Source organism: Prionailurus bengalensis, chromosome C1, assembly GCF_016509475.1.
Source record: "Prionailurus bengalensis isolate Pbe53 chromosome C1, Fcat_Pben_1.1_paternal_pri, whole genome shotgun sequence".
NCBI classification, from domain to species: Eukaryota; Metazoa; Chordata; class Mammalia; order Carnivora; family Felidae; genus Prionailurus; species Prionailurus bengalensis.
The window spans coordinates 66,180,474-66,200,693 of record NC_057345.1 but is presented as its reverse complement, the minus strand read 5'-3'; the positions used below and the strand labels follow the sequence as shown (position 1 = coordinate 66,200,693).

The 20,220-nt window shown below is 36.7% G+C and overlaps 1 protein-coding gene and 1 non-coding gene across 2 annotated transcripts; both read right to left on the bottom strand.

Moving 5' to 3' along the window:
• Positions 1-374: 374 nt before the first annotated feature.
• IFI44L (interferon induced protein 44 like) lies at positions 375-19,701 on the bottom strand. Its single transcript, XM_043575370.1, has 9 exons — positions 19,541-19,701; positions 16,681-17,170; positions 16,105-16,153; positions 14,946-15,141; positions 10,871-11,023; positions 7,942-8,113; positions 3,536-3,636; positions 3,047-3,218; positions 375-2,297 (listed from the first exon to the last, which is right to left on the bottom strand). Exons 2-9 carry the CDS (start codon positions 17,156-17,158, stop codon positions 2,275-2,277), a joined length of 1,344 nt encoding a protein of 447 aa, XP_043431305.1. The 5' UTR covers positions 17,159-17,170; positions 19,541-19,701; the 3' UTR covers positions 375-2,274.
• Positions 9,678-9,784, bottom strand: LOC122482210. The gene has a single exon (XR_006297017.1). It is a non-coding gene; the product is annotated as a U6 spliceosomal RNA (small nuclear RNA).
• Positions 19,702-20,220: the final 519 nt, after the last annotated feature.

The window sequence follows — 20,220 nt, the reverse complement described above, 5'->3', positions numbered from 1 at the left end:
TTTTTTAATGTTTATTTATTTTTTAGAGAAAGAGAGACAGAGCATGAGCAGGGAAGGGGCAGAGAGATAGGAACACAGAATCTGAAGCAGGTGCCAGGCTCTGAGGTGTCATCACAGAGCCCGACATGGGGCTTAAACTCACGAACGGTGAGATCATGACCTAAGCTGAAGTCAGATGCTTAGTCGACTGAGCCACCCAGGAGCCCCTGGGCCTGCCTTTTTTATGAAGAAGCAACATGATAATCTTTAAAATTAGCTTTCTAAAAGAGACACAGGCTTACACATCACCTACCATAACGACTCTTGGTATTTTATTAAGGTGGATGCTGGGTGAATTTGTATAATGCTACAAACTTCTGTCAGAAACAGCCACCTTTACTTACTTTCCAGTTTTATTATGATATAATTGTATAAATATACTCTTACATATAGATAACAAACAGTGTTGCTAGAGAGGAGGTGGATGGGGCAATGCATTAACTGGGTGATGGGGGTTAAAGAGGGCACTTGTGATGAGCACTGGGTGATGTATGGAAGTGATGCATCACTAAACTCTACTCCTGAAATTACTAGTACACTATATGTTAACTAACTGGAATTCAATAAAAGCTTGAAACTACAAAAAAAGTAACCAAAATTAAAATTGAAAAAATAAAATATATAAAGAAATAAGACTCAGGAAAGTTGATTGTTTCAGACTTCATGGGTTAGTCAAGAATCAGTGGATTTTAATACTAAATAAATAAATTAAAATCCCCAGGGGAAAAAAATATAATTAATATATAACATTGTGTAAGTTTAAGGTGTTCAGTATAATGATTTGATACATGTATATATTGCAACTGGTTACCACAATAAGGTTAGTTAAAACATCCATTGCCTCAAATAATTACCTTTTTTGCACATGTGGTGAGAACATTTAAGATGTACTCTCCTAGCAACTTTCCAGTATAAAATCCTGCACTGTTAAGTCTCTGTTTATCTCTCTTGATCTCTCCATTACTCTTCTTCCTTTCAGGGTCCCCATCTCCTTCATGAGGTATCCCACACTACCCTTCAGAGTAAGGAAGTTCCATCTTGAATATACTTCTGCATGTAGCAAAACCTTCCTCTGACCAGATTTTTGCTGACTCCACATGAAGATTGATGAGTTATGGCCCTATACTCAGTAAAGGACAATGGTGGGTCTTCAATCACCTTCAGTCTTCTACCCAATTACAGCTGTGGCTTGTTTGTATCGTGAGTACATGGAAACGAACACATACTACTCTTTGGACCCGTTGCTCCCTACGTCCATGTCGTAACCATCCCGGCTGGAACTCTTTGTTCCCAACATCGACTTCTGGCTATACTCCTCAATATCTGTCACCATCCTCCTCCTCTGTCTCTTTTAAAGATACCATCCATCTCTTGCTCTGAATCATGCTACCAAACATTCATTTGAGCACCACTTCACCTGTAGCTTTGCTTCAGGAAATAGTTGTTTTTCCACAACTATCCCTAAGGAATTCTTGCCATGATAATACCCAGGACTTCCCAAAGAAGACAGTAATTCTGACTAAAAGTATATTCGACTACTTTAATATAGGTAACTATTGAATCAAAGCATATCATCTGAAAAATACTAAGAAATTTGGAGAAGAGAGTTAGGGTTTTATGGAAGAAAAAAACCTAAAACCTGTCTTCAGAAATTCTTTTTTTATTTATTGCTAGTCCTAACTTCACAGCTACCCAGAGGAATTTAGAATCATTTGGGAATACCTGTATAAGACAACCTTCTTGAGGTGCCTGGGTGGCTCAGTCCATTAGTGCTGGACTTTAGCTCAGGTCATGATCTCATGGTTGGTGGGTTTGAGCCCTGAGTCGGGCTCTGTGCTGACAGCTCAGAGCATGGAGCCTGTTTGGGATTCTGTGTCTCCCTCACTCTCTACCCCTCCCCCACTCATGCTCTTTCTCTTTCTGTCTCTCAAAAATAAATAAACATAAAAAAATTTTTTAAAGACAACCTTCTTATTGCCTTGCACTAGTAAGTAGCCTCATTTGATCACTCTACTTGGGAGACATGGCTAGGATGGTTTGGAATTCAATTAATGAAAATCAGGCATGAGTTCATTAAAGGAACAAGCTTTGTTTTTGTTTGTTTGTTTTTCACAGAAATAGCACGTAAGTCCTTAAGAAATATTTGCTTTTTTTAATTCCCTTAAATTCATATCTTCATCCAGAGATAAATGAAACATTCTCCCTCCTTTATGTCCATTTCTTGTCTCTGGCATTTCATTTTCTTCCAGCCTTCCTCCCTGTAAGGAGGAAAAATTTAAGTACATGTTATCACTCTGGGGAAGTTGGGAGGGATGCATAATGGCAAACATGCTTACTCCCTGTCAGGCACTGTGCTAAACTCTGTCATACAAACGTGCATAAAATCCAAACCCTGCTTCTTGAAGAACTCACAATCTATTTAGGGAACTAAACATCCATGTAATCATGTTTAAACTATTTTTCAATGTATTAGTACTCACCTAGAGCTTTAAATACAGAGCTATAGACAAATACATAAGGAGACAGTTAATTTTGCTGGGGAGGTTTAAAAGGTGTCACAGAAATTAAAATCATAAATAGTGCAGGAATCCAGAGGGTGGTCTGCAGTGGGGCATATCTTGGCCCACCAGTGCTCAGGATTGGCCTTTCAGCTTGAGGTCCTAGAAGAAACTATCAGTTAGATGCTGTCAGGGACCGAAGGTGAAACATGAGTGAAAGCAGAAGTCATAAAGAGGCTGTCAGCAGAGACTGACTCTAACCAGGGCATGCCAATCCAGGTTTGGGCCAAGTATCAGAATCAAAGCAACTGATGTCACATGTAGAGCTGAACACTCCTACAATTTTACCTGAAAACAAAAGGAAAAGAATAGAAACAAAGCACATATCTTAACATGGTTGTCAGGTCTAGAGCAACCAAGTGGGCACCAGCCGTCCAATAAGGTAGAACTCAGGGATTTTCAAAAAATACCAACGCTTTATGACAAGAGTGGAAAAGGGGCCAGATTACCTGTTTCAAGAGGCAAATCCTCTAAAATGTCATCCACTATCCGTAACATCTGCCTCAGGACAAACAAGATCAGAGTGTCCTTTAAAGGGTCCAGCTCCAACTCTGATGCATAATTTTCAACCATAAAGATATTATAAATAGGAATATCTAGCATTTTGCTGACTTTTATTATCTGTGGAAAAATTAATAAGCATAACTCATATCTGAAAAAGGACTAAATTCAAATATAATTCAAGAAAGAAACTGAAAAAGCAATAGCTTGATAAATTATCTTCTGAATATAATTATAATGCAGATAATTATTATTTTAAAGTAGGACATAAACTTGAATTAATCAGACAATTGATCCACTTCTTCATTTGCCTGTTCACATTTGTAGTGTGAACACACACACACACACACTCACATACCCATACATCCCCCCCCCCACACACACACACACAATATAACACTATTACAATAATGCCTGGTTAGAAATATATTCTTTACCTGGCTTTGGGACGTCATAGAATTATTCATGTTTAAAAAGTTGTCTTGAAGAATTTCACTGCACTTATCAATTTTAGTAAGCAAGACCACAAGTGCTGTACCTATATCAAAGAGATAAATCAGTGATTTTGTATCATAAACAGTAACGTGTCAACAAGGCAATTCAGTATGTGTGAAAGCAACTCTCTGTGGGGTGAAGATTTAGAGAATGAAATGTCCCCAGTAAATGTCAATATGGAACCTGAAGTTCTTCTAATAGTACAAATGATCTTTTCTTCCAAAGTGAGATATAATTTCTAAATGCAACTGAATTCACACTATGTTGCAATCATCTACCATTCCAAATAGTGTGTTTTAAAGTGATAAGGTGGGGTGGGGGCAGGGTGGTTGCTGGATATTGAAGAGCAAAAAAGACCCCAGAAAGTGAAGATTGTGTGAGAGTATTTGTAAAAACAAAGCACACTGATTTCACAGTTCTACTAAGGACTTCTTGCCCTCTCCCAATCAGCAGCTAACCGAATCAAAAGCCTTTTTACTAACACCTGCTTCCCCAGGAAAAAATATTATAAAACTAAGATTTCCAAATGCCATTCAAGAATGTCCCTGAGGTTCTTTACAAGAGCTTTCAGTATTTTCCCCTTACGTGAATCATATATATGAGTCATATATATGATATAGATATTCCCTCTCTACCCGCTTTGTTGAGTTTTTATCATAAGTGGATGTTGAGCTTGTCAAATGATTTTTCTGCATCTATTGATATGATTTTATCCATCATTTTGTTAATGTAGTGTATCACATTGATTGATATGTGAATGTTGAATCATCCTTACATCTCTGGAATTAATCCCACTTGTTTATTGTATATGATTCTTTTAATCTATCATTGAATTCAGTTTGCTAATATTTTGTTGAAGATTTTTATGTTTCTGCTTATTAGGAATATTAGCCTGTAATATTCTTTTCTTGTGGTGTTCTTGCCTGGTTTTGATATCAGGGTAATGCTGATCTTCTAAAATGAGTTTGAAAGAGTTCCCTCCTCTTCTACTTTTTGGAATAGTTTGAGAAGGATTGCTATTAATTCTTATTTGAATGTTCAGTAGAATCCACCAGTGATGCCATCTGTTTCTAGACTTTTGTCTGTTGGGAGTTTTTTGATTACTGATTCAATATCCTTCCTCATATTTGGTCTGTCAAGATTTGCTATTTCTTCATGATTCATGAAGGATACATGATTCATGAAGGATACAACAGAAGGTTGTATGCTTCTAGGAATTTATCCATTTCTTCTAATTTTGTTTGTGTATAATTGTTCATCGTAGTCTCTTATGATAATTTGTGTTACTGTGATATCAGTTGTAATATCTCATTTCTGGTTGTGTTTATTTGGGTCTTTTTTTTTCCTGAAATTCAGTGAAAGGACTCCCACTTCTGGACCAAATGGAGCCAATATACTTTTCCCTATTCTTCCTTCTAAATAAAACTAGAAACACTAGACATTATTTATAAATCAAACACAAACATTGAAATGTGGAGAGAATAACAAAATAACAGAAATCAGCTAAGGACCACAGGATCCAACGAAAAATATGGTGGTGAGTTCTCTAGGCTTTCTTTTTACTTCAAATAGCCTATATTGGCTGCTGGAGAAGTGCACAACTAAGGAATGCTAATTGGAACTGGTGAAAAGAAAGGGAAAGAAAGGAACAAAAGGGAAAAAGAGGGAAAGGAAGAAAGGGAAGGGGAGGGGAGGGGAGGGGAGGGGAGGGGAGGGAAGGAAAGGGAAGGGAAGGGGTCCCTCCCTTCTAAAAACCAGAAAAAAGAAAGCTAATTATATACAAATCAAGAAGATGAAAGAAACCCTAAGGAGCAGAAATCAAAGAACAAACTAAAAACAGAAAAACAATTTAAAACATAAATGAAACAAAAACATGGTTCCTTGAAAAGAACAATAAAATTGACAAACCTTTAGAAATAGTGACAAAGAAAAACAAAAGAAAAGACACAAATCACCAATATCAGGAAGGTCACAGAGATATCCCTACAGACCCTACAGATGTAAAATGAATAATAAGGAAATGCTATGAACAATTCTATCCACATAAATTTGACAACTTAGATGGAATGAAATGAATTAAAGTCTACAAACTATCCCAACTCACCTAATATGACATAGATTAATAGCTTGGTAACTATTTTAAAATTAAATTTTTGGTTTTTTAAAAACCCCTGAAAAAGAAATCTCCAGACTCAGATGATTTCAATGGAAAACTCTACCAAACATTTACAGAGAAATTAACACCAATTCTTCACAATCCTTTCAAGAAAATGTAAGAGGAACACTTCCCAACTCATTTTATGAAGCCAGTGCTACCCTGACACCAAAACCTGACAAAGCATCAGGAAAAAAAAAAAATATGAATCAATATCCTTCACTAATTTTTAATAAAATATTATCAAATAGGATTTGGCAATATATGAAAAAATATGTTTCATAATACATGGGATTTATTCTAAGGAGACAAGACTGGCTCAAGATTCAAAAATCAATGTAACCCATCATATTAAGAAGATAAAGAGGAAAATTTTTTCATGATTATATCAATCTATGGAGAAAAATTATTTGATCAAATTCAACATCCATTCAGGACAAGAAGGAAAAAAAAACTCAGAAAACTGGGAATAAAGAACCTCCTCAAATTGACAAAGCACACATATATATATATATGGCTAACATCATAATGGTGAAACACTGAATACTTTCCCCATAAGATCAAAACACCACAAGGGTATGTGCTCTCACCACTGATATTCAACACAGTACTGGAACTTCTAGCCAGAAAAATATGACAAGAAATGGAAATAAAAGGCATACAGATTAAAAACAAAATTATCCCTATTTAAGATGGTATGAAAATCCCAAGGAATAAAAAAAAACTTTTGTAGAACTAATAGGTGAGTTCAGCAAGGTCACAAGAAACAAGATTGACATACAAAATTCTATTGTAAATTGATGTACCAGGAATAAGCATCTGGCAGCCAAAATTCGAATATGATATCATTTTTTAAAAATTAAATACATAGGTATAAATTTAATAAACCACGTGCAGGACTTGAATGTTAAAAACTGTGGAGAACTTGTGAAAGAAATCAAAGATCTCAATAAATGGAGAGACATATTATGTTCATGGATTGGAAGACTCAGCAGAGTAAAGATGTCAATTCTCCCCAAAATTTATACATGTGGTTAATGTTATACATGTGGTTAATGTAATTATACATGTGGTTAATGTAATGTAATTACAAGCAAGATTTTTTGTAGAAATAGACAAGGTAATTCTAAAATTCCCATGGAGGATGAGTTAAAGATGGCAACATAGGAAGACCCTGACCTCATTTCTGCCTATGGACACAACAAATTTACAGCTACGTATGGAATCACTGTCCTCTGAAAAGGATGTAAGAACTAGAAGACTAGCATGTCCACAACAAAAAACACAAAAGTAGTGCATCCAGAAGGGTATGAGAGGCAGAGACACTGCCCAGGATCCCACTCCAGATGCAGTGACCTCACAATCAGGTGGGATCCAAAAAAATACAAACTCTTTCTCAAGGGAATGAAGGGACTGTGCCCCACATCAGGCACCCCAATGCTGGGGGCTGACACCAGAAAGACAAAATGTCTGGTCTTGAAAAACAATGGGGATTAAGACCAGGGGAATCACAGAATTATAAACAACACAGATCCCAATCTTAAAGGGCCCCACACAAACCCAGTCGCCCTGACATCCAGTGAGAAAGCAACAGACTGAAAAGCACCCAGACCATAAATGAGGGTGACTCACTTAACTACTTTTAAATCTACAAATGTGATAAAACAACACAGGGCTACACACACACACACACACACACACACATAACAGTGGCAATTTTCTGGTTTTGATCTTCCTGGTCAGGTCAAGTAATATGAGGAGGTGACTTGCCTATCAAGCCACTGGAAAATCACACGTGACAAAAAAATATGTAAATGATCTCTGTCTGCTGTTGCCAGTAACCAATCTAGGACTCAGGAAATTCGGTAAAGGGTCCATAGGACCTCTCTGTATGCTCGTTGCAATTTCCTGTGAATCTATAATTATTTCAAAATAAAAGGTGTTTTAATTTTTTTTTAATGTTTTAATTTATTTTTGAGAGACAGAGAGAGAGCACGAGTGGGGAAGGAGCAGAGGGAGACAGAATTTAAAGCAAGCTCCAGGCTCTGAGCTGTCAGCACAGAGCCTGACTTGGGGCTCAAACATACAAACTGCAAGATCATGACCTGAGCGGAAGTCGAACACTTACCCAAGTGAGCCACCCAAGTGCCCCTCAAAATACAAGTTTCTTTTAATAAGGACAATGAGACTCACCACAGTTTAAGACCTCTTTTTGAACTTCTTTGACCTTTGCCACCTCCTTAGAGGTGATAGAACCGATAGAGTTGATATCTAAGACATAGGCCACACAGTGAATCTTGTCCTTCAGTGACGGAGAGGCGATGAACATAGGATGGTCTGGCGTAATTGATTTATGGGGGCTAAACTGTTATAGAAACATAAGGTAACATTTAGAAAGTCTTTGCTGACTTCATTAAAACACATCCATGCTTGAAATGCGACTACCACTAACCTCCAACCAAAAACTTTCCTCCCCCTAGCCACTTTTTCCCCAGGTTAATTAGTAATCCCCCTTCCATACTTCCTCTCCACTATGAGTGTAATGTTATTATATCTTTCCTATAGAAAAACCACTTCATTGTTTTGGCAAAAATTATAAGTATCCATACTTTACATTATCCATAATGGAACTATTTCAGAAAAATGCAAACAATGTTTGTTTAAAAAGTTAACTTCAGAGGCTCCTGGGTCACTCAGCTAGGTGAGTGTTCCACTCTTGATTTCAGCTCAGGTCATAATCTCATGGTCTTTTAGGTGGAGCCCCACAGTTGGGCTCCACACTGACAGGATGGAGCCTGCTTGGGATTCTCTCTCTCTCCTTCTCCCTCTGCTCCTACCCTACTCCTGTGTGCACGAGTGCTCACGCACACACGCTCTCTCTCAAAATAAATAAATAAATATATTTTTTAAAAAGCTAATTTCAAATCCCAGTCTCCAGAAAAAAAAAATGACCATTGACATTGGTTACACATCATTTAAGACTTTAAATATTTTGCATACTTAAATGGACTAATGAATAGAGGAGAAAAACGGAGGGGGGATGGGAAATGCCATTTAAAATAAAATGCCATAGGGGGCACCTGGGTGGCTCAGTCCATTAAGCCTCAGACTTCAGCTCAGGTCATGATCTTGCAAGTTTGTGAGTTTGACCCCCACATCAGGCTCTCTGCTGTCAACACCAAACCCGCTTCAGATCCTCTGTCTCCCTGTCTCTGCCACTCCCCTGCTCACACACTCTCTCAGAAATAAAATAAACATTCAAAATAAAATACAATACAATAAAATAAAATAAAATAAAATGCTATAGGAGTGCTTGTTCAGCTCAGTCAGAAGAGCATGAAATTAGGGGTGCCTGTGTGGCTTAGTCAGTTCAGCATCTGACTTCAGCTCAGGTCATGATCTCATAGCTCATGAGTTCGAGCCCCACGTCAGGCTCTGTGCTGACAGCTCAGAGCTGGAGTCTGCTTCAGATTCTGTGTCTTCGTCTCTCTCTCTCTCTCTCTCTGCCCCTCCCCAGCTCGAGCTCTGTCTCTCTCTCTCTCAAAACTAAATAAACATTAAAAAAAAAACAAAAAAAAACAGCACACAACTTGATCTCAGGGTCATGAGTTCGAGCCCCATGTTGGGTGTAGAGATTACTAAAAAAAATTAATTAAAAAAAATAAAATAACATAATTTCTTTAATTTTACAGGAGAAAAAGAAACTAAAGAGAAACAGAAGAAAAATCCCAAATTCCAAGTTAACATCTTCATACCAAGAATGATAATCTTTCTAGGATTAAGAAAATAGATTTAAAACTACAGTACAGGGCTAGGTTCATTATTTTTTTTTTTCGAATAATATCAAATAACTTTATTTCCCTCTGTGCTTTTCTAGTAATTTTTTTCAATATATGAAATTTATTATCAAGTTGGTTTCCATACAACAAAAAAATATGGAACACTTCACGAATTTGCATGTCATCCTTGCGCAGGGGCCATGCTAATCTTCTCTGTATCGTTCCAATTTTAGTATATGTGCTGCCGAAGTGAGCACAGGTTCATTATTTTTTAACTATATGTTCAATGCTGAACTGAGTAGATTGCCTCTCTGTTGTGAACAACAAAGGTGTTAGTAGGCTCACAAGTTCTCCAATCTCTCTGCTCTGTTCCACCTCCTTATATTTTATGTTTCCGTAAATTGTGAGGATGAGAATTATGTTCCTAGTTAACTATGTGTTTCAATTAGGATAGCATCTGTAACAAAATAGGTTTTTAATAATGTTTTTTTTAATATATGAGTCCATAGTTAAGGTTTCCAATCAAGCACAACTGAGCGGCAACAGAAGTCACGTTTAGAAATTGAGGCTGATTGTATCACACCCAATGCCTAAAAGAAAGGTGATAATAATGGTTGACTTTTTGAGCATTTAAAGTACATTCTCTCATTTATCTTTGCAGGCACTCTACAAAATAGGCTTTATTATTACCTACATTTCACACATAAAAAAGTAAGACTTGCAGAGACATATATGTAACTTCATTATGAGTACACATCTAATTAGTGGCAAAGCCAACCTTTGGATGTAGGTATTTAGGTAGCATTTAAGTGGTGAAACGTAAGTACTTATAGTATAACAATATCACACTTAAACAAAAAGTGGTTAAATGTTCCAATATTTTGTCTAAGTGATCAAAAAAGTGCATGAGGTTAAACTATTACTTTTCTACTTATTTTACATTATTGTAAAGAGTGATATAGGAACAATCTTTTCCTGAATGTTTTCTGAAATTTGTATAAGTAAAATACTGCTTTTGACTGTATTTCTTTCTTTTGAGATTACCTTATTTTTTTAAGTAATCTTTGTGCCCAATGTGGGGCTCAAAATCATGACCCTGAGTTCAAGAGCCTTAAGTTCTACCAACTGAACCAATCAGGCACCCCAGCCTATATTTTTTAATGCCATAGAAAATAAGTTCTTCTACTTTACTTATATGAATATTTATTCATTTAAAAGTAGAGTAGTGTTGGTTGATGTTGAAAATACCTTATAACAGTTGAAATGGCCTTATAGGGTAAAAATTTAACAAAGAGCATTGATGGAAATGATTTGAAAGGTTTTCGAGATTGGAGAATTCTTACCTCATACCTGTCTGACACACAGCCTTTTAAGATGTGGGGTATATCATCCACACACAATCCTACTCCCTCTTCCTCATGTAGCCCCATGGAGTCACACAACATAAATGGCAGATATTTGCCATCTTTCCCATCTTTAACGGAATAAATCCTATACTATAAAACAAAGTATATCAAATGTAAAAATTCGTTCTTCAACAAGCATTCAAGACATGACAATAGGAAGAACACAGGGTGGCTAATATCTAACACTGTGGTCCTCAAACATTTTAGTCTCAGGATCACCTGATACTCTTAAAAATTACTGAGAATCTCAAAGAGATCTTTATTTATGTAGATCATATCTACTGACATTTAACATACTAGAAGCTGAAACTGAAATAATTTTAAATATTTCTTAAATCATTTTAAAGTACAATTATGAATTTATTGCATGTTAACCCAAATAACATTTTTACAAAAAAATTACTTTCCAAAAAAATATTAAAAACAGCAGGATCAATTTAGTTTTTCCAATGCTCTTTAGTATCTGGATTAATAGAAGATAGCTGAATTCTCATACCTGCCTCTGAATTCAGTCTTTTGTGATAGATCATTTTGGTTGAAGTATATGAAGAAAACCTAGTCTCACGTGTATATATGTAGTAAGAAAAGGAGAGAGTATTTAATTTAACAGCTTTCAGAAAATTGTGGATATTCCTTATTAATAATGCACCAAAGCTCAACAAGTGATCATTTCTCAAAGGTTAGCTGTAATGTGGAATCTGTGATATTTTCATACTCAGTTACATTAAATTCATTGATCTATCCTACACTTTGAATACACTTTGTATCCATGCATGGCTTAGTAACCCAATGCATTTGTTTATTTGAAAATATTGGTTCACTGGCTTACCTAGATCTTCCAAATATTGGCACATTTCCCTGGACAATATTAAAACATCATACTTTTTACTAGCACCGCTAATCTTACCAGATAAGTCTTTAAGTTTTAGGAAGTTATGAAGCTCAAAATGGTGGATACAAGCTGCTCAAAGTTCTAATTTTCTTTAAAACTCAAATGTTACCATTGGCAACAAACATCGTTGGTTGGTTGTTTTTCTTGAAGTGATATGCTCAGTTAGTGCATTTTCCATGAATTTCTACTGAATAGCTACGTATGAATAAGCAAGCCTGCCAATTGTCTTCTCAATTAAAAATGATGTTACCTGAGAAAAGTTCAGCTCACAACTCAATTGCACCAGTGTCTTTGCTCAGCAACCACCACATTTTGGCATGCCTTAGAAACCCTTTATATGTACTTCCCATTTCATCACACAAAATATTAAAATAATGTGTTCTCAAAAGCTGAGTTTAAATAAAATCCATTTACTTATTCATCAGTTACATTCTTAAGTGAAACCATTTTGTTTGTTTTTCCTGCAAGCTGAGTGGTAGAAAGGAATACAATGATTACTAACAGTGTTTGGTGCCATTACTTGACTTGTGCAAAGGTGCCAGGCAACAAATAAAACTACATTTGTATGGGGGCGCCTGGGTGGCGCAGTCAGTTAAGCGTCCGACTTCAGCCAGGTCACGATCTCGGGGTCCGTGAGCTCGAGCCCCGCAGTCAGGCTCTGGGCTGATGGCTCGGAGCCTGGAGCCTGTTTCCGATTCTGTGTCTCCCTCTCTCTCTGCCCCACCCCCATTCATGCTCTGTCTCTCTCTGTCCCAAAAATAAATAAAAACGTTGGGAAAAAAAATTAAAAAAAAAAACTACATTTGTATGATAAGTTCAAATGTCCATACCCTACAAAAAGCAAAACCATCTTAGTATTATTATGAAAATAATGTTAAACTCACAGACCCCATAAAATTCTCTCAGGGACACTCAGGGGTCTACAAAACTCACCTTGGGAAGCTCTGCTTTAACAAATCGTCTTTCCTTAATAAACACACTCAATCTGATACCAAGAGTATTTCTCGGAACTCTGAAAAATCTTTACTGGTCAAATATACTTCCAAATAGGCACAACTATGGAAGATTTAGGCAGAATCACAAAGAAAAATGCTAACTCCGAGATACCAAACAACAATTTGAATCACAATTCTCCCATTCCAACCAGGAAGCAGAGAACCCCTCTATGACCTATAGTAATCTGTAATGAAGTCAAAAGCTCCCATTGGTCCATAAGTCCAATGCCTAGGAGCAATACCACTGGATATTTTGATCTAAGTAAACGGGACTTTACTGGTGCCTCCACTGGAAAGGAATTACACAAAGCAGTAGAGTCACATACTTAAAGTGCACTGTGTAATTTTAGTATCAGTAGGCACATTCATGGTTTTCATTAATCTGTTTCCTTCACAAACTGAGTTCTTCAAAAAGAAGGGTCCCTGAGCAATAAACTCCTGCTTCCTTGGGAAGCCCGTGTGTCTCAGTTAAGCATCTGATTCTTTTTTTTTTTTTTTTTCACGTTTATTTATTTTTGGGACAGAGAGAGACAGAGCATGAATGGGGGAGGGGCAGAGAGAGAGGGAGACACAGAATCGGAAACAGGCTCCAGGCTCTGAGCCATCAGCCCAGAGCCCGACGCGGGGCTCGAACTCCCGGACCGCGAGATCGTGACCTGGCTGAAGTCGGACGCTTAACCGACTGCGCCACCCAGGCGCCCCAAGCATCTGATTCTTAATTTGGGCTCGGGTCATGATCTCAAGGTTGGTGAGACTGAGCTCTGCTTCAGGCTCTGCACTGCCAGCACAGAGTCTGCTTGAGATCTTTCTCTCTCTCTCTCTCTCTCTCTCTCTCTCTCTCTCTCTCTCTCCCCTTTCCTCTCTTCTCTCTCTCTCTCAAAATAAGAAATAAATCATTTAAAAAATACATTGTTTCCTTGATAAATATTCTGTCCTGTATTCCTTCAGTTTATATAGTAGTATTTGCATTTCATTTGGACTTCAGGATCTACATCTTCTCTTAAAGTAATGTGAAAAGGAAGGAGATGAATCCTGTCCTGGTGAGTACCTCTACTACAGCATCTATCACAGTGAACAGTACTTATTTGTTTATTATCTACATTGAAATCCCTGAGTAATAAGACCAGTTATTTGTAGTTAGGTCTTTACTGCCAACACAGTATTTAACAGAAACATTTCCATCAATGCTTAATGTATTGAACTGCTGTTGCCGTATCTTGCTTTGGCTTTTGAGGCTAGACTAATACATCAAGATAAAGCCAGCCAAGTAGATAGAATCTAGCCAACCTCAAGAAATAAAATGTGTTTCTTGAAAATCATAGAAAATGCTTTCAGTTATTAAATGTGACACAAAACTAAAATGAGCCACGTCTGTCCGATGCAAAATTTTGTACTGACGGTGCACAGCACATTTCCAATCAGAAGATAACAATATTAGGTTGTAGCAATCCCGGAAAAATACAGTTTAATTATGAAATGTCCTATTCATTCCCCTTATTTTTTTTTGTTTGATTGTATAACATTGAGAAGCACAGAATGGGAGAAAGTTTTTCCACAATAATTTGTAGGTCTTTGGAGTAACAGTTTTAAAAATGGTATTAGTACTCCTATTTGTTTACAAATAGGATTGTGTTCACAGGAGCACTGTTAGATTTACCCTTTGAAGGTTGACTCACCAAAGTGAATTGTTGCCTTGCTTTTCATGATCATTTCTTATAAAATGGTTTTGTAAAATGGAAAAGTGTTTCATTATTTTATTACAAAAAAAAGAGAAAAGAATTTCAATCCAGGTAAAACCATACGGGACATAAGTAAAAACACATTTGTTATATAACAGACAAAGACTTACACAAAGTTTTTTTAAATTTTAGGGTTGTATTCTACAAGTTTAAGCATTCTAAATATAAGTGCTTCTTGAGCGCATAAAAATGAAAAGCCTCTCAGTAAAACACAACTCAATGGAGGCAATTCAGATTCAACTTTTACTCCTGTTTTACATTTGATTTAGCATTTAATTGCTTGTAGGTGAGAAGGTTAACATTCCTAGAGAATGGCAAAGAAATGAACAAATCTAATAATTGTAATCAATAAAACAAAACCCTCAGGAAACCCTTGAGTAACTTACCTGTTCAGTAATGCTGGTGTCATCAGACCCCACTATGGCTTGGCGAGTCAGACGGCCTTGGAAAACAGACTTCACTGAATTGATAAAACTAGACTTTCCAGATCCAACTGGACCCAGCAAGAGAATACAAATTTCTGAAATCACGTCTACTTTGGGCTTGAAGTCTCTGAGCTCTGCTAGAAGCCGATTCCTCTGCCTGTGAAATAACATGCAGAACTTAAAACAGCCACACCCCCAGAGGAACAACAGCACAATTCTCCTGGACCTTTTTTCCTTCCTTTTACAAGTATGTTGTAATTACTTATGTATTATTTGGGTATTAATGCCCATCTCTCATCTGATGTGAAATGGTCTATGGTTACACATTTTGTGCTTGAAGAAAATGCATTTATCTATATCTTAATAAAGCTAAACATTAACCAGCAACCAAATCACTGTTAAACTATTAGCCTTGACAACACAAGTCAGAGAAATATCAGCAACACTGAAGATGTGTGTTATTTCAGTAATAATATTATATTAAGGAGAAATAAAATATATACAATACAGATATTTATAAATTGGGGAAAGGAGGTTTGCTTTTATTTTTTTTTATTTTTTTAATGTTTATTTATTTTTGAGACAGAGAGAGACAGAGCATGAATGGGGGAGGGTCAGAGAGAAGGAGACACAGAATCTGAAACAGGCTCCAGGCTCTGAGCTGTCAGCACAGAGCCCGACGCGGGGCTTGAACTCATGAACTGCGAGATCATGACCTGAGCCGAAGTCGGACGCTTAACCGACTGAGCCACCCAGGTGCCCCGGAGGTTTGCTTTTAAAACTTACTGAAATTCCCCCAAAACTTTATTCCCAAGGAAAGGCTTCAAAGGAATTATCTGAAATAGCCATCTAGAAATTTCTGTCTGGAAAACTTTGGATCTAGCCAGCTCAAGTGAAAAAGAAAGTCAAATTGCTGTCAGGTAGATTTTTAAAGGTTCACAGTTGGTAGTCATTCTATTTTTGCTGTTGCTGTAAATTGCCTCAAACATATTATTTAAATAATATTATAATTCATTTTTATCACCCAAGTTATATTTTTTTTATTTTATTATTTAATTTCCAATGTCATTTATAGAAGTGTTCTAAATAAAGTGAGTAATAGTCCAAAAACCTAACTTACTTTGAGGCTCTTGTTACCTTGTGCATATAGGTTGTATCATCCTTAATTCCTGTAGGAAATAAACATAGCATAATAAGGTTTTTAACTTGTCTTGCTAAATATGCCAAGTCAACCTTTTCAGTGGGGCAGCGAGTCTGCTTATATAAACCAGGGCCGAGCTGTCCAGTTAGGAGTTAGTGTTGGTAACCTAGTGAAGAGAGAAAGGAAAATTACCCCCCTTCTAGGGAGGATAATTAACTCACTCTGCAAACTCTCACATAAGTATACCCAGAGGTCCTAGAGCTGACCCAAAAGGGGTCATATATCAAAACAAACCCCCACTATCACTCACTTTCCATCTCCATCTCTCCACTTCCACTCCTCAACTGACTCTGTTCAAAGCTGTCTACACCTTCTGGGTAATACATCATAACCTTTATGCTTCCCAGGTTACATTTTGAAGTTTATGAAACAGTAATTTGATGGCATGAAACCTGACTGTTCCTCTCATTTATCCTTGTTCTTGTAGCTCAGTGATGACCAACAAATACAAAGAAAGACTAGAACCAGAATGTAGGATTATCTCATTTAACATACCTTCAACTCGAAAGACTTCATTTTCCAAATAAGTGAGGTCAGAGGAGATATGTACTCCTAATTCAGAGCTTAACGAAGGATGTATAGAAAGTTTGGTTTTGCTTGAATCTATACAGAACATCTCTTGATCAAAGGAACAAAATGTCAGTTGCCCAGAAGCAATTTTCACTTCTGCCTCTAGAACTGCAATTGCCATTTCTGTAGCTTTATTCCTTTGAAATGAAAAACAGAAGGAGGGGATTGGCTCTCTAAACTCTTTACCTGGTGCAGGATAATGCCCAGGTATAAAGACCCCAATAATCTTATCATAAAAGTAAAGAATTGTTATAGTAGATCCCTGAAGCTGGCACCTATCAAGCAAACTAAAAGTTGTATGTCCATGGACACTAGACTTATGAAGAAGTCTCAAGGAAACGTTTCCAAGCAGCTTTTGCAGACTTTTCTCCTCATTCCATGTCAATCTCGTTGTCACTGCCATGATTTTCTGTATCTGATAGAAAAACAATAATAGGTTGAGAGACTAGTTAGTATACCACAGTGGCTTAAAGTACAGATTTCTGCTTCTTCTAGTTCCAGTGCATTATTTTTTTCTCCGACCCAATTAAAACATGTTGGTTGGATTACAATGTAAAAAAACAAAACAAACAAACAAAAAAAAACACACACACACAAAAAAAAAAAACCAGAGATAGAACAATAGTAGGTAGATATGAAAAAAAAAACCCAGATAATTTAGAAATAAAAAATATCATTAAAATATCATTAAATTTTTTAAGTCAGTAGACAAATGGGCAACTAAATAAAGAATAAAGTAAAATTAAAATTAATAAATTAGAACACAGGTCAGCTAACTTTTTCTTAATGACAGATATAAATATTTTAGGCTTTGTGGAACATACAATCTCTGCCATAATTAACTCAACATTGCCAATGTAATGCAAAAACATAGATGATATGTAAACAAATGGACATGATTATGTGCCAATAAGGTTTTTTTTTTTACAAAAACAAGTGGGTGGTACACAGGTCATGGTTTGCCAGCCCATGAATTAGAAGATAGGAAAGGGGAATTTATACATAAAACAGTTCACAGAGCAAGAAATTGAAATATGAGAGGAGTTAATAGACATGGAGGTCCCACAGTGGCAGGATAGACCATGAGTCATCTTTCATGAGCCAATTCTTTCAATTCTTTCAAAAACTAGAACACAGGTTAAACTGTAAATATATATATTTGAAAGCACTGAAGAGATAACAAAGGAGTGAAACTATGTCATTGGCTAAGATTTGGAAAAGAAGTGAAGACGGAGAGGGAAGCTTGGCATTTGGGAGCACGTTTCCCTGAGGAGCATCTGTGAACTTTAGAAGAGGTGCCTGAGATGCTGAGAAGTTAGGCAAAACTTTTGTTAGACTCACAGAGCTAGGGGAATATAGTGCAAGAAAGAGGGTGCATTGGCAATCTTCCTCCCAAGCTGTGGGCAAGGATTCTGAAGTGCTACAGGGAAGAAAAAAGGGTGGCCTAAAAATGTACAGACCTAATTCCATCTCCTGGTAATTTCAGTCTCTGAGTGGGTTCACATACATGAAGATTGCCTGTGCCTCTAGTTGTAAGGCAGGAGCAAAAACAAATCTTGTCTGGATGAAGAGAACATTTTTCTAGCTTCAAACTATCCCCACAATGTTTTTAGATTTAGTGACTCACATTCATCAGAAACACAAAGCAGGAAATGAAACAACATGATAGAAAACCAAGAGAAAAAGCAAAATACAGAAATAAACCCATACTCTATTAATTTGTTTTGTTTTTCTAGATTCCACACGTAAGGGAAATCAGATGGCACTTTTCTTTCTGACTTATTTCACGTACCATAATACCCTCTAGATCTATCCATGCTATTGCAAATGGCTTATCTCATCTCTTTTTATGGCTGAGTAATATTCCACGGTGCGTGTGTGTGTGTGTGTGTGTGTACCTCACATCTAATGGAAAAACTGTCTCTAATGGAAAAACTGTCTCTAATGGAAAAGTAGTCAAAGTATATGAAGACATTCACAGATGAGGTAACTCAAATCAACTATAAACACATGAAAAAAATGTTCAACTGTTCTAGAAAGAGAGCTGTAAATTAAACAATAATGAGATAGCAGTTTACATCCAACAAGGGGCCAGCAATACCAAGTTGACCCAAATATGGAGATTCAGTAATATTCACATTGTTTTGATGGACATATATCATTTTGAGGAGCAAGCATATTCATGGCAGCTTTGTTTAGGATAAATTAGAAGCCTGGATATACAAATTTTGGCATATTCACACAATGAAATACTAAAGAGCACTGAAGTGACTGAACTAGGCCTATTTGTATCAACCTTAATAAAGCTCAAAAGACTAAGCAAGTTGAGAACAATACACTTAGTATGATAGCATTCATATAAACTGTTAACACAAAGCAATACTAGAGATCATGTTCAGATACAGAGGTATATGTGGCAAAAGCACAAAAACAAGCACAACAATAATTATACCGCAGTCTGGATAATATTTGCCTCTGGCAAGGAAGGGAAGAGAAAGGAGTATAGGAGAGATTCACAGGTAACTTCAACATTATCTGTAATGCTTTTGTTTTTTCAGGAGGAAAAAACTACTCTAATTAGATAAATCATCTTAAGAATCTGATAGAACTTACTCTCTAGCATTCCCTGTATTTAAATTTTTCATTAAAAAACACAACAAATGAAAGAGAAAAGTATGATCATTAGCAGCCATTTCACTCTGAAATTCATTTTCAAAGAAAGGAAAACAGGCAATTTTCTTTACACACAGCTAGGAAGCATCAGATGGCAAAAAAAATCACTCACCTGGTTTTAAGAGTTGGATGAAGCTTAAATGTAGTCTTAGCTGGATCCAGCAGCCACAGTTTGGAGACAGAAGGTTCTGCCGAGATCTGTGGCATCTGTGTTTGAAAGAAAGGAAAGTGAAACTCAGCAGCAATCAGTGGCCAGCATGAGAACGTCATTATGTTTCTTTTTCCTTGTTAGAGAGGAAGAGACAGAGAAAAGGAAAAAGAAACTAAGATTTCTGCCAAACCCATGAGAAAGATCTTTGGTCCCCTCTGTAGCCCACATGTAGGCACTCAGGAAATGATAATTAATAAAAACTGCAATAAAACCAATAGCCAACATTTCTGCACATTTTACTATGTGCTTGACACTGTGCAACTGCTCGCATTTCCTAGTGTCTTCTCCAAACACGGTAAACACTCTTAGTATCTTTATTTCTCAAAGTATGCAAATGAAACTTAAGTGTGCAAGTTAATTCAGCTAACAGAGCGGCAGCACTGGCTGGTATTTAAAACCATCTTTCTACACTGGAACACACAGATGAAAATTTGGCTCTTCCCTAATTCATTTATAAGGCAGTGCACAGCTTCTTTTCCCATTTACACATTCAGTCATTCAACAAGGGCTTAGACCCTGGAGAAGGATAATGCTGAGTAAGATAAAAATAGTGCCCTCAAATCGTATGCTGTGCAATCAGG